Source organism: Cyanistes caeruleus, chromosome 7 (assembly GCF_971803275.1).
Source record: "Cyanistes caeruleus chromosome 7, bCyaCae1.hap1.1, whole genome shotgun sequence".
NCBI lineage: Eukaryota > Metazoa > Chordata > Aves > Passeriformes > Paridae > Cyanistes > Cyanistes caeruleus.
Genome location: NC_141707.1, coordinates 4,512,021 through 4,525,829, shown reverse-complemented (window position 1 = coordinate 4,525,829; position 13,809 = coordinate 4,512,021). Strand labels below are relative to the sequence as shown.

The window sequence follows — 13,809 nt, the reverse complement described above, 5'->3', positions numbered from 1 at the left end:
ATCACTTTCAACACCGCAGCAATAAACTCACTTCTGAGTTTCACTTAGTTTTAATACTTTTTTTTTTTTTTCCCCCCAGAAGCATTTAGTTACTGAACAAAATTCCTAAGGACAAGCAGCTGTTCCTAGAGGAAACCCTTCCATCTCCATCCCTGCTGAACTGGGCTCGATGAGCAGCGCACAAACCGAGCTGGGTCAATACTAATGAACAAACAAGGCAGTGCCAAGAAATATCCTGGCAGTGAAGGACGTGGTGCTGGGAGTATAACGAGGAAAGCTATTATTCTCAGAGCATGCCAAAGCAACACAGCAAGTGTGGAGGAAAATTAAGTCATCAGAGGAGACATCTCTTCTAAAAGAAAGTTAAGCCCAAGATCTTCACTGTGGGCTTCTGCTCGAGATCCCCGACTATTTATTCTGCTGTGATCAAAGCCTGCTTTCCTTTCCTGGCAGGAGTATTATTATTATTATTATTATTATTATTATTATTATTATTATTATTATTATTATTTTTCTGTAGTTTTAACAAATAACAGCAATAAATAAGATATGCTTGGCTTTCTGGGCAAATCCTGATTGAGGTTATCTGCCTGTTCAGGGACTGCAGCTTTAACTCACCCAGAGGTGAGTGTTTTCCTGGCAAAATTTCTGCTTTGTGTCGCTCTTATTTGGCTGTGAATGCCAACAGGAACCGCAGATTTAACTCTGCAAAACATAACAGCAGAGTTCCAAATCATTCCGAGGTAGGAACAGCGGAGCATGTGCAGAGCCCTGAGGCAAAGGATGTAAAATGCTTCTTAATCCCTTCGACTGTCTGTGGAAATTATTAATAATGGGACTGGAGAGGGGGTGGTGGGTCCTACCTGGGCGCTGGATCGGCACTGCTGAGATGAACTGGGCTAACTTTGGGAGCTTCCCAAGAGCTCCAAGCCTGCCCAAACCTCCTCGGGTTAGGGAGGGAGCACTGCTGGCATTCACCGCCTCTTCAGGAAACAGAACAAAGAAACTTTATTTTCGCAAAAGAGACAATAGATACCAATGCGAGATGACTTTTTTTTTTTTTTTTTTTTTTAATAGCTATTGCCACTGTAACAGCAGCTAAGTGAATGCATGTCTGCAGTGTGAGCAGTTTTGATAAACAGCCTCTGCGGGCCACACAACGGGGATAATGTATCCTTAAGTACTGCCAATGAGCTGCCATTCTGCACAGCCAATTACTTCTGTGCGTCTGTCACTCAAAGGAAAAATGACTGAGCCCATTAGATCAAACCTTTGTCACTGTTCCTAATGCACTCTTAGGCCTCATTAATCTGAGGGAGCAGCAACACAGCCGCCGGTGCCTCATTGCCTCCCCCACAACAGGCCCACGTGAATCTTCTCATCTCTCCCCCAAGTGCACCACGTTAATCAAGCTCTCCTTATTACCCCGGTCCCTGTCACGCCGGAGAGCGTTCTCTCTCTTAAATGCTCTCATTATGGTCCATCTTTAGAGCTGGCTGAGTGGAAAAAAAAAAAAAAATTAAAAAAAAAAAAAAATAGAGGGGGAAAAAAAAAAAAAAATCCGAGCCAGAGAGAAAGAGAAGAGGAAAAAGCAAGTCCGATCACATTAATATTCATGACAATAATTAGTATTCTAGGTCACTGAATATTCATGCTATTAGTTTGGTTTTTTATGGGTTTGCTGGATGTCCTGATTGCTGGAGTGTGGAGGAAAACAGCATGGTTGGGACTTTAGATGTCAACGGCAGTTCAATACTCCAAACACATTTGTGAATTTTTTTATTATTTTTTTTTTTTTTCCCTCCCCTGTTTGGTAAATCAGCTTCAACCCTCCCGATGGCTTTAATAGCTTAAAATCACTGGGGGGAAAAGCATGGACAATCCTGCAAAGGTCTGAACATCCAACAAGCTCGTGCTGTGCCTTGTGACTGCCAGGACACCGGGATTTCATCGGGTGGACAAGGCAGATCTGGGATTTTATCCAGGATACGGCGCCACGGAGGCATGAAAATCATCCAGAGGGAAACAGGCACCGACCGCGGGCTCCAGTCACCTGCCTGAAGCTCCACGACACATTCCTACCCTTCACCCACCTCATCATCATTAGGGATTTGCCCATCTCCAGGAAGGATCCTCAGACAGCTCCTTTTTCCTTTTTTCTTTTAGCCCGAAGAGAAAAATCTCAGCAAACTCATTTTTCTCAATATTTAACTAACGCAGTTATTTTATCAAATATTTATTTCATTATTGCTATTATGTCCCCTGTTCCCTTTCTCCCATTATTAAGGAATATAGGGTGCTAACAGTAAAAGTTTGTGTCTCTCTAGTTCTGGAAAGGGCAAATCCTAGTCCTAAGGAAATGGAGAAAATGACCTTGAGGGATCCCCCTCTAGTGGGATGAAAGGGAAATCTCGGATGCACTTGAAATTGGGCTTTTTTCCTTTGAAATGAGCAAACTGCCAACTTCTCCTTCCCACCACTGCAGCTGTGTATCACTGAACCAACAGCAAAGCCACCCAGATGGAAAACTGACTGGGGTGATTAATGACAAAAGTAAGTCACAAACTTGCATTTGTGATCTCTGGCAAACGCATAAAAATCACTCTAAAGTGGAAGTGCGGGAAGTTTTGTGTGAAGTCACCTCATGTCCCTCGGCCAGATCCAGAATTGGTGATAAATAGCTCCCAGCCACCAACCTCTGGCCTTGTAGGAACCACACCAGGTCACCTCCAAGGAGGGAATTCAGAGCAGATTCCAGAACTGAGTTCAGTTCATTTATTTGCATAGGAACCCGAGGTCCACAGGCTCTGGAAAAACTGCCCACTCCAGTGAACTCTTGGCTTGAGAAACATTTTTCCTCATCATCAGCCCAACTGTAACATCTGAATCCTCACAGTGACCCCCAATTAAGAAAGATTATTACATGATCCACAAAAAACACCGAGGATTTGATAGATGATCACAATTAATAACAGACAGGAACTTCACAGTGATAAGAACATGGAGCTGCCGCTCTTGCAGCATCTGAAATGTCACAAGCAGTTAGCAGATAACAACCTTCAGCACACTTAACGATGGCCCTGGAACTAACACATTTTGGGATTCTTCACATACTGTACAGTCCCCATTTTAAAGAAATTTAATAGCACCAAATTATTTAAATGAAGTGTTAATCAGGAAACAATTTATCTCTACACCATAAGCTATTTTTAGATGTGAACTTTCTACATCAGTGGCTCTTGCTACAGCTCAGGCTTTGGGTTGTTTGCAGAGGAAAAGAAATAAATGACTCCTGGGAGAGATTTCAGGAATAAGTTCACCTTCAGGTCAAGCAGCTCAAATCCAGCCCAATTCAGGAGTGAATGAAACCTGGACCCACTCCTGGCTCCAAAGTCAGGCTGAGCCAGCTCCTAAAGGGCAGAGAGGCTGGCCAGTGGGATGCACAGGACTCTGGCCCTGCTCCAGCTAGAAAACAAAGCTGGAACTGAGCAAGTCCAAGAATTACCCTTTTCTGAAGGACATCCAACTGAGCTGCATCAGCAGAACGATGCTCAGTGCCATGTAAATTTAATTTAAATTTCAGTTACTTCAGCATCGTTTGTCAGCTTGGATTGAAAATACCACAGAAGTGACATAATTTTAGATTAAAGGGAGTAAACATCCATTTCCCCCAATGCACAGATTCCTACCAAGTTAGCTTACAAGTGTGAGCACCTTCCCTAAAGCCACAGTTAACAACCTGTTATTTAAAATCTCTGCAACATAAATAACACAATTAAAACAATCCTGCATATCTCTGTGTTTTCTGGGAGAAGCTGCCACACAGAATCCCAGTTCTTACACAATGAACCCCAAACTGCACCTCCAAGAAGCCAAGAAGAGATCAGTTTTCAAATCAAAGTCAACCTTTTCCAGGCAAGGTGCTTGGCTTTGCAACAGCAGGAGCAGCCCAACCTTCTACTCCTTTCCCTGCTTTCTGACAGAGCACAGAAAATGTTCCTTTTTCCTGCTGCTGTTTCACTTCCAGTTTGTTCACTGTCCCACCATGACTGTGACAATGGACTGTGACTTGATGTCAAGGGAAAAGTATTTTTCCCAGCCCTTGTGCCAGTGGAAACCCAGCAGGGAAGAGTAATCAGGAGTTTTTTAAAGATGTATTCTCATCAAGGTCTTATTTATTTATTTTTAACATCTCTGAAACACAAACTCTCAAGGACTGGAACTTGGCTTTTGTTATTAAGATGATTTTACCCAGAGATACCTCCTTCCAGAAGCTTGGGATGTAAAGACATTTATGGATCAGGAGAGCTGTCATGGAGAGATGGTTTTATATGTCTGTTTGTCCAAGTCTTTAAAATCAGAAAAACAATCTTGTTCAGCTCAGAAGTGCCCCAAAGTGTGACAAAATCCCATGTGATAGGAATGACAGAGTCCTAAACTTTCCCTTCTGTGTGTGGCACCTACGTCAGGTAAATCCAACAGAAAACCCTGTGCTTGCTGCTTGGCTGCTGCAACTCGTAGTGCCAAAGAACTGAGTTTGCCCCTCCTGAATTCCCAATATTGCCCTCATCAGCCTCATTCCCTCTATTCTGCTCACAGCACTGCTATGGGAAGCACCTTGGGAAAGACCCTCCCCATGTGGGAGGAAATTAAAGGTGTCTGATCAATCACCGAGGTCCAAAAATGCTTTAGAGAGGGAAGGGGATGAGAAGAAGGAGGAGCTCGAGCTGCTCACAGACCATGGTAGGATCACAAAAGTGGTTGAATTGCAAGAAATTACACTCACAGAAAACTATTTGCTGAAACATGAACTTAAAATATCAGTTACAGGCAATCAAATAGGCATTTAATTAAGAGATTTCTTGGCGAAGTTGGCACTGAAATGCAGCCTTAAGGGGCACTTTCCAAGGAGTGTTTAGGTCTCAAATGAAGGCATCAACCAAGCCAAGCAGCATTTAACTGTTTTGGGGAAGAGGTAACATGAAGCAGAGAAAATACAGCAAATTTACAGGCCTAAAAATCAAATTATCAAGTGCTGATTCCTCCTGTTTAGTCTAAGCCTCCTCCGTGTGGCAGAGCCTGTACAAAAACCTCCCAGTGACAACCAGTAAGTGACAAGTTCAGCCCTGTGATCAATTTAAAAGCATCACACAGGCTCAAGACACCACTTTTCCCAGCACTAACAAGTGAGGGGAAGCTCTGAGGCCACAGCACAGCCTGCAAGGGATCATTTGCAGGTGTTTTGAGCTGCATGGCACATAACTGCAGTGATTCCAGGTGTCCTCCTGGCACTGCAGAACTCAGCCCCGAGTACCTACATGTCTCCCACTCATCAGGAGCTGTGACCACTGTCCCTGACCACATCAGGCAGGCACAGCTTGGGACAGTGCCCTCTTTTTCTTTCTTTTAAATCATTTTTAACTGATTAGCAGCTCCTTTTTATGTTTGCTTTTGAGCCAATAACAAGCAGCAGATGCTGGCCAGACATCAACAGAGCAAAGTCTTTCAGTATTTCTAAGCAAGAGGATGAAGAAGCCAAGAGGGAGGAGAGAAGCTCCAACTGTTCCTACAGTGTTATTTGGAACTTCCCAGCATTTGGAATTTCTGGCATAATTGACTTCTTTCTGTACCTCAGGCTGGCCAGAAAACACACACACACACACACACACACACACACACACACACACACAGTGGGAGCTACCTGCTGTGAACTGGCATGGAAAATTTCCCTCTGACCTGGCAATCCTAGTAGATGCCAAAACATGTAAATTCCATGCCATAAACCTTAAATTCTTACATATCTCTCTAACTGTGTTTCCAGAAACTTGCTTCTCTGAAGCTATCAAGTAATTTTTTACTGTGTTCAAGAGTGTTAAAAACTGCAGTATCTTTATTTAAATGTCTCACCTGCAGTTTATTGACTTAGTACAGCACTTTTCTTCCCTAAATTAGGAAGTATATTGAAAAACAAAGCACTCCTCTCATCTAGTCATGTAATTATATACTCAACTGGAAAAAAACAACCCAACCATGAAGAATTTTCTCATATGAACTCTTCCAGCACCAAGTCACAACCTGAAACAAGAATTTGATAAAATCATGGCTTCAGACACCTCAGGTCCCAGGCCAAGATATCCAGGGGTGTCTGCTCAGTGGCATCACTTTAAAAATCCATCTCAAACAATACCATTCAGAGCTGGAAAGAGAAAAACTTCCCTGTCTTCCCCTAATAAAGTGGAATGCCTCAAAAAACAGGGAATTTCATCTTGGCTTGGAGGACTGGGGGCTGGAATTGGATGATATTTAAGGTCCCTTCTACCCCAAACCAGCCTGATTCTATGAAGTATGAGACAGATAATTATTATCATCCAAGAGAAGACACCTTAATATCCAGGCATCCCATGGCTGCTCATCCCAGTGGGTTTTGCACAGGGACAGGAGTGTGGGGATGGTTTTCCTGGCACATGTAGGAGGTGTCTACATTACCCACAAATGCAAAAGGCACTTGGCATTTTATGGATGTCATCCCAAACATGCTGACAGAACTTCCACTAGACCATTATGGGTTTTGTACAAGCTGTGCATTTTACAAGATAAATTGCCTCAAATGTTTTCCCTTAATGCAATTTTTTAAAATCCACTTAGCTGTATGGACAAGTACTTCAGCAAACAATAAACGTCTTTGTTTAGAGCTCAGAAGGAGCTATAAACCACTTCCATCAATAAATTAAAACAGCTTTCCAAAGAAGAATCTTGCTGTTAGGAGAATGCATAATACTGAACTTTCCAAAAGTGGGAAGAAGGGCTGTGGATCTCACCAGGAAGCCATAAAAAGCCCTTTCAGATCATACAGCATTTGCTTTTCACAGAGTATTAGATAAGAGATTGTGAATTCCTCCCATATGTTAATTACTGTGAAATTATGTAGGGCTTTGGCACGTACAAGGTAACAAATACACGAAAGACAGACACTGAAGGCTGCTCAGAAACTCAGAATCTCTCCTGGGGGACAGATGAATAGTCAGGGCTTAAAAACTTCCCCATCATGGTTTGGGTTGGAAAGGACCCTAAAGCTCAGATCTTCCACGATACCAGGTTGCTCTGAGCAGCACCAGCCTGGCCCTTTCCAATTATTGAGATATCCATCCCTGTCCCAGCTGTTGAGGGTAATTCCCTACAAACACTGGAAATCCAGGCTTTCTGCCAGTTTTTTCCCCCCTAGCAAGGTCTTCTCTTACCTGAATTTGGAGAGATGTGTAAACTGCTCATGTCTTTGGAGAGGCCGTTGGTTTTGGGGCTGGAGATGGGGGCACAGGCTGATGTGGCTCGGGGTGGCCTCTTCCCAGGGACCTTCACAGTGGTTCTCAGCAAGTCGATCTCTTTCCCGTGAACGTTCTGCATGTAATCCTGCAAAGAGAGGAAAAAACCCCAAACACAACATCAGACAGGGATGATGTTAACCAGGATTAATAAACCTGGTTTCACAAGGCTTTGGCCCTACATCCTCTGCCAGCACCCACCATATGGTTTTTCCTTTCCTTCCATGTTCCTGATAATCCCTTCCACATTTCTCACAATTAACCCCAAAAGTCTGGAGCTTTCTCATGGATCCTTCAACTACCAGCTGGGTAAGAGGTAACTCACAACACAGCCATGAGTGGGAATTCACCAGCCAAAGGTCCTAAACAGTAGAAGACAAGGCTGAGTATCCCTGCTGAGCACACTGACTTGTGTCTCCTCTCTGCCAGTGCTTTATGCCCTCATCTCCTTCCCCAAATTTGGCTGGAATGGGTCAGCAGGCACCAAAGTTACAAAAGGGAACCAGCAGGGAAGGTTTCAGTAATTCCAACTTCGTTTCCTTAGAATATGACCCTTCCTGAACCTAACCAAAACATCATCAAAGGGGGAAAAAAAAAATCATGCAAATTGCATCTGATTAGAGCAAACACTGGGAGCCAGAAATGGAAAAGGCTTTTGCTAATTCTTGCTTGGAAAGCTCACAAAGGGGAAATAAACAGGAAAGCAAATGGACATGGGTGTTTTCATCAGAGGGCAAATTGATCCTGGGATACACCAGCACAGGTATTTCCAGGAGAGATGGTGAATGCTAAAGCCAGCACACAAGACACCTAAGTTCTCATCTCCTGGTACACAGGGCTGTGGTCACTCACATTCCAGAAAAAAATAATCGAAGCTGGAACAATTTTGAGGACATGAAAAGCAACAAAAGAGACACTCTTGTAAAGGAGATATGCAAGAGGGGCAGCACAGGAGAGTAAAATCAGGGGTGAAAAGGGGAAAAAGCACTGCACAAAAAGCTGCCCAGAGAAGCTGTGGCTGCCCCTTGATCTCTGGAAGTGTCCCAGGACAGGCTGGACAGGCCTTGGAGCAGCCTGGGATAGTGGAAGGTGTCCCTGCCCATGGCAGGGGATGGAATGAAATGAGCTTTAAGGTCCCTTCCAACTCAAACCATTCCAGGACTCTGGGATTAAGGACCCCAAGAGAAAAAACAGTGATTTGAGGTGGCTGGGAGAAGATCTGGGCTCCCATTTCCCAACAAATTTTTTGAATTCACCCAAAATCTGTATCACTGCTGCCACAATCCAGGGAGCTGATTGCTCCCTCATCAAGATTCTTTCACCTTTGGCAGTTTTTACAACACAAATTATTTCTTCCGCTCAAAACCCATCAAAAATCTGGAGCAGCAATAATTTCTTCATAGTTAACAGAAATCAGTGATAAAACCCTCAAACTAAGCCATCAAGGAAGCTTATTTTTCCCAAGCTCTGTGAGAATTATTAACAAGAAAAGGTGAGGTCTGAACAATTTGTGGGGAGAGGACACAGAGCTCTGCTGCCGAGAGAAAAACAAAGGCAATCCACTCAGGAAAATTCCTTTACTAGGTGCTGGAGAACAAACAATTTTCATCCATAAATTATGAACCTGGCAGCACTTTCTTGTTTGGGTGTCACTTCTTCACAAATTAAAATACAATAAACAGAAGATAATTGAGCATTTATTGCTTGTGGGCTCTGAAGTGAGGTTTAATCAGAGAGTGACTAAACCTCGGCACGTGCTCTTTTCTAATAGTTTTATTTAACGTACAACCAACTTCAACTGGAGAAAGGGGTTTTGGATCCGATTCGGGTGAAGGGTGGGTGTGATCTCCCAACTTGGGATGTGGCAGGGTGTTATTGAAGGTTTTTATAACTGGGGGTAAAGCAGGCTGAGGTGAGCCCCAAAACCAGTGGAGGAAGGGAGGGAGGGTCGACAAGCACAAAACCAACGCGCTGCAGGCGCCGTTAGAGCGACGCGCCCGGAACAACAACAGATGCCGGGTAGGTATTAATGTCAGCTTAAATATTTATGGGGATATATCAAATGTAAATAATAAAGGGCCTTTCATCGTGTGCAGGATGCACGGCGATAATCTGCGGGTCCCCCCGAGGAGGGGAGGGCAAGGACCGCGTTCCCAGCCCCGTCAGATCCCCGCTCGGGGAAGGAAAGTTCAAACTACAAAATGATGCCGAGGCTTCAGAAGCGCAATGGAGGGTTTGATCAGATTAGAACAGATGAGGGTCTTGCTGTCATCTGGAATATGCTGTGTTAAAGAGAAGACAGCAAGCTGGATTTTGATATGCAAATGGTACAGGGATAACTCCCCGAGATGTTAGTTGTAGAAAATGCTGATCCGAGAAAAAAGGGGAAAAAAACCCTTTAACAAGGCATGAGGGTAATTCAAAGCCAAGTACTTTTAAACAGCACTTAACAAGTCCCTAGAGCCCACTCAACAGTGGGCCACCCCAGACGTGCCATCTTCTGCCCCTCAACAGCTTGAAAAAGTAGTAATTGCGAATCCATTTGCATTTTTCTTCTCAACTTGCCCACGTTCATCATTCAGCAAGGCAGGGGAGAAAAAAATAATAAAAAATAATAAAATTAAAGCCAGCAGCAAAGCAGAGGGACCCCTCCCCAAACATGTGGCACAGAGGAGACGCGGGCGCGCCGATCCCCGCACCCCGCGCTCGCACCTCCGCCGTCGCTTGTTTTTTACATTTCGCTCCTAATTATGTTGCATCTATTGCCATACACTTAATTAGCTGCATTAATGTGATTTCTTTTCACATAGTCAAGCAATTAAGAGCTATGATTGAGTTTCATTCAATTAGCCTCAACAAACATGCTAATTGATGTCCCAGATGCAAATGAGGTGCAGTGAGAGAAACCTGCTAGCAATTGAGAGTTGTGGCGGGGGGACCGGAGCTCGCAGCTCACTGCCAGCAGCACGGCTTAACACGGCTCCCCCTCCTCCCAGGGCAGGGGGGACACCAGCCATTAGTGCCTCCGCTGTCCCAAAGAGATCCCGACAGGAATCACAGGGTTGAATCCAATCGGCGCCGTCTCCGGTTCTGGCAGCTGGAACGTTCCGCCGATCCCGGGATCCGAGGGCTACCCGAGGTCTCCAGCCCCGAGCTGCTGAGACACCAGGCAGGTGATGGCCTGCAGTCAGCACTAACTGGCAGCTCCATCTTAGTCAGAGCGGGGCGACGCTGTCTCCACATCCATCAATCCATAATCCCCCAAAACGCGCTCCCCGCGTCGATTCTCATCCCTTTTCGTCCCCGGGTTACCGCTCCGCTGCGGCGCCACCCAAGTGTTAATTTGACTACTCAAGGCCATTGACCATTATCTACAGGACTAAATAAACTGTTAAAATATCAGGGGAAAATCAAAAAAGCTGCATTGACTGAAGATGACACCAAACATTACTTGACAGCCCCACAAAATGAATCGCCTTGAGTAAGAAAGGAACGATGCGCCATGACAGAATAATGTAAAGTAAAATTACTTTAGTTCTGCTCTTAATACAGCAGCTCTCTGTTTACAACAGCAGAAATTAATTTAACCAATTAACTGAGCAGAAGCCTTTCAGACATGCAAATTGAGCAAATGGGTATGATCGTGTTTTCTAAACAGGCCTACCGAAAAGAGACACCGCTGTTTTGGGGGGCTCTTTGGATTCTGAACGCCAGCAGTCGTTGAATTTACAGCTGTGCTTCACGATGATGGTCCTCAAAGCTGGAGAAGTCACAAGCTGAACCCAGGCTACATGCTAGCTTCACCTTGATGCCTATGTCCAAGCTGTCCCCGAGCACTTCCAGCGATCCAGGGGCAGCCACAGCTTCTCTGGGCAACCAGGGCTTTCCCACCCTCCCAGGGAACAATTCCTTCCCAATATCCAATCTCAATCCACTTTCCTTCAGCTTAAAGCCATTACCCCTTGACCTATGCATGGCTGTGCTCTAGAGCCATCCTTAAGCTAGAGATATGGCTCAGATTATCAAAAACAGAGATATAAAAAGCATTCTGGAGTTTGAGGGTTTTCAAATAATACAAGAGTGGTGGATAGGGAGAAAGCCCTCCACTGGGGTTGTAGTTTTATATTGGGCAAAGGGGTTTCCAAGTCCACACTAAAACCACTCACCTGGGGATAAGCCATGTGTCACAACATTAAAATGTAAGAAAATATCTGCTCCTTCCTTGAGGTCTCCCTATGTTTCTTCCATCTGTCCCACTGCCACCCTTTTCCAAGGCACCACATATGAAATGAGAGACTCTCCGAGAGCAGTGACTTTCCAAGGCTATAATAGCACACAGGTATGAATATCATACCTTCTTCTTTTTCAGCTATTCCAATCTCTCCAAAGCCTGCTTTTCCATCGCTAGGAACAGGTACAGGCTTGGAATCCTCCCCAGATCTGTGCCTGGTCTCCACTGAGAGATAATGAGCTTCTAACCTATCCCTGGAAGTGTCCCAGGCCAGGTTGGATGGGGCTGTGAACAGTCTGGGATAGTGGAAGATGTCCCTGCCCATGGCAAGGAGGTGGAACGAGATGAATTTCAAGGTCCTTTCCAACCCAAACCATTCTGGGATTCTGTAAAAAACACCTTCATTTTGTGGCAGTTTCCCCCCACTGCTCAATCGGACGTAACACTCCTAAGGCTCCACTTACTGAGCTTGAAATAGTGTTTCCTGATCTGAGGCGTAATAAAAATTATTATGGAAAAGGAAGTTTATGGTTGCACCTCTGGATGACATTTTAAAGACCGTGTGCAGCGTTATTTTTTGAAAGACAATTCCAATTTTGTGAGCTGACCTACTGGACCCACAAAACCTATTGTTCACCCTCAGCAACAACCAAATCCTCTTCCCCCCAAACCAAGAGCAGCTCGGGAAATTGGATGGAGCCCTGACTTTTGTGCCTCTCTGTGGCAGTCAGACATTTTTATTGCAAAACGCCGTCTGGAAAAGATGCAAAACAAAATTGCTAAACTGCAAAAAGAATAAAAGGGTGGGGGTAGAAGAAGAAAAAAAAACCAAAAAACAAAAGGCCCCCTTCCCTTTGCTTATTGAGTTCAAAGGCATAACATGCAGCACCCTGCAGCAAATGGGAAGCTACACTAATTTTAAAGCCATAAAACGCTATAAAGTGCCCTGCGGGGCAGGACTACACTGGAGCTAGTTGCACCTAAATAAGCCATGGTTCATTTACTTCGCAGCTTAGCCTAATGTAATCATCAGCAGATTCCTAGCCTAGAGTTGTAACAGGCACGGAGCCGCTGCCGCCGAGGCGACACTCCCAGCCATGGAGGGGCCGCCGCCACATCGCTGTTGATTAGAAAATTTTTCAGTTTTGACAAGCCCTTAATGAACATAAATCGCTCCTTGATTGGTTTCCGTGTGGGGCCACAGGCACACCTAAGAAGAAACAACAATGAGAAAAAAAAAAGTCTCCCCAACTCCTCGCCCTCGCTGCTTTTCCCTGTAAGAGCCTGAGCTGTGGACGGACCGTGGGGATATGAGCCACGGTGGAATATATTCATCAAATGGTCCTGGGGAATTAGCTGTCCCCCCCTTCTCACGTATAAACACTGCCATGGTATCATTCAGCTTCATAATACATAGTTAATCCTAAGGAAAGCCATGAAATGGTAATTTCTGAGGAGCACAGAAGAGTGGGAACCTGTTCTGGAAAACACTGATCACCCTCAAGTGCTCTGTCCTGACAAAAGGAAGGTCATCATGAATCTGTTTGGTTGGGAATTCACACTGGGAATCAAGAACATTAAATTTCAGTAATAAAAAGCACTGGCTGCATCTACACACTGGAGTTAATCGGCTCCATCGATGTTGCGGGAACAGGGGAGGAAGTCAGGGTAAGACTTGGAACACAACAGCAACAAAATGTTGGTCCTTTCGTAAATGGATCCCTTATTTGCATAAAATTTTAAGAAAACTCTTCCCTTTGCACTTCACTTCTCATTCAGCCTTTGTAATGAGAGCTGCTGTAAAAGACAAACCAGAGTTTTATCATCCTGAGTAATTTATGAAGCATTTATACCCACAGCAGTTAGCTCGGCTGGACAGGAAGCTCTAATTTTATAAACCCCCCCTGATTAATTAATAGCTTGGCTTTCGCCTTTTAAATTGCAACTCATTCTGATCATCAGAATTTTCCTTGACTTTCTGAAGAAGAAGCAGACAGACCCAACACTGGAATGTGTGTTTGCTCCAGCCTGTGCAGCTCTGCCAAAGCTCAGCTGTGTCTGCCACACTACTGAGTGTCAACTCCCTCGAGGGCACAGAGGCCTGGACAGATCCTTGTGGCTCCCTTCACACTCAGGATATTTATTCTGTGTTTCTATGATCTTCAGTTTTATATTTTTCTCCCAAACTTCACTCTATTACATCTTTCAGATTAAGAAAGTAAAGAAGTATTCCAGGAAGCTCAAAAGTGACTGAGTGAT

At 44.5% G+C, this 13,809-nt stretch overlaps 1 protein-coding gene across 13 annotated transcripts in view; it reads right to left on the bottom strand.

The window, feature by feature from the left end:
• Positions 1 to 13,809, bottom strand: part of AGAP1 (ArfGAP with GTPase domain, ankyrin repeat and PH domain 1) — a 301,042-nt gene that overhangs the window by 96,544 nt on the left and 190,689 nt on the right. For all 13 annotated transcript variants that reach the window (XM_023930576.2, XM_086898932.1, XM_023930573.2 and 10 more), the window contains one exon: positions 7,239 to 7,407. In XM_023930576.2, coding sequence (XP_023786344.1) covers positions 7,239 to 7,407 — 169 coding nt within the window. The remainder of the gene's footprint in view (positions 1 to 7,238; positions 7,408 to 13,809) is intronic.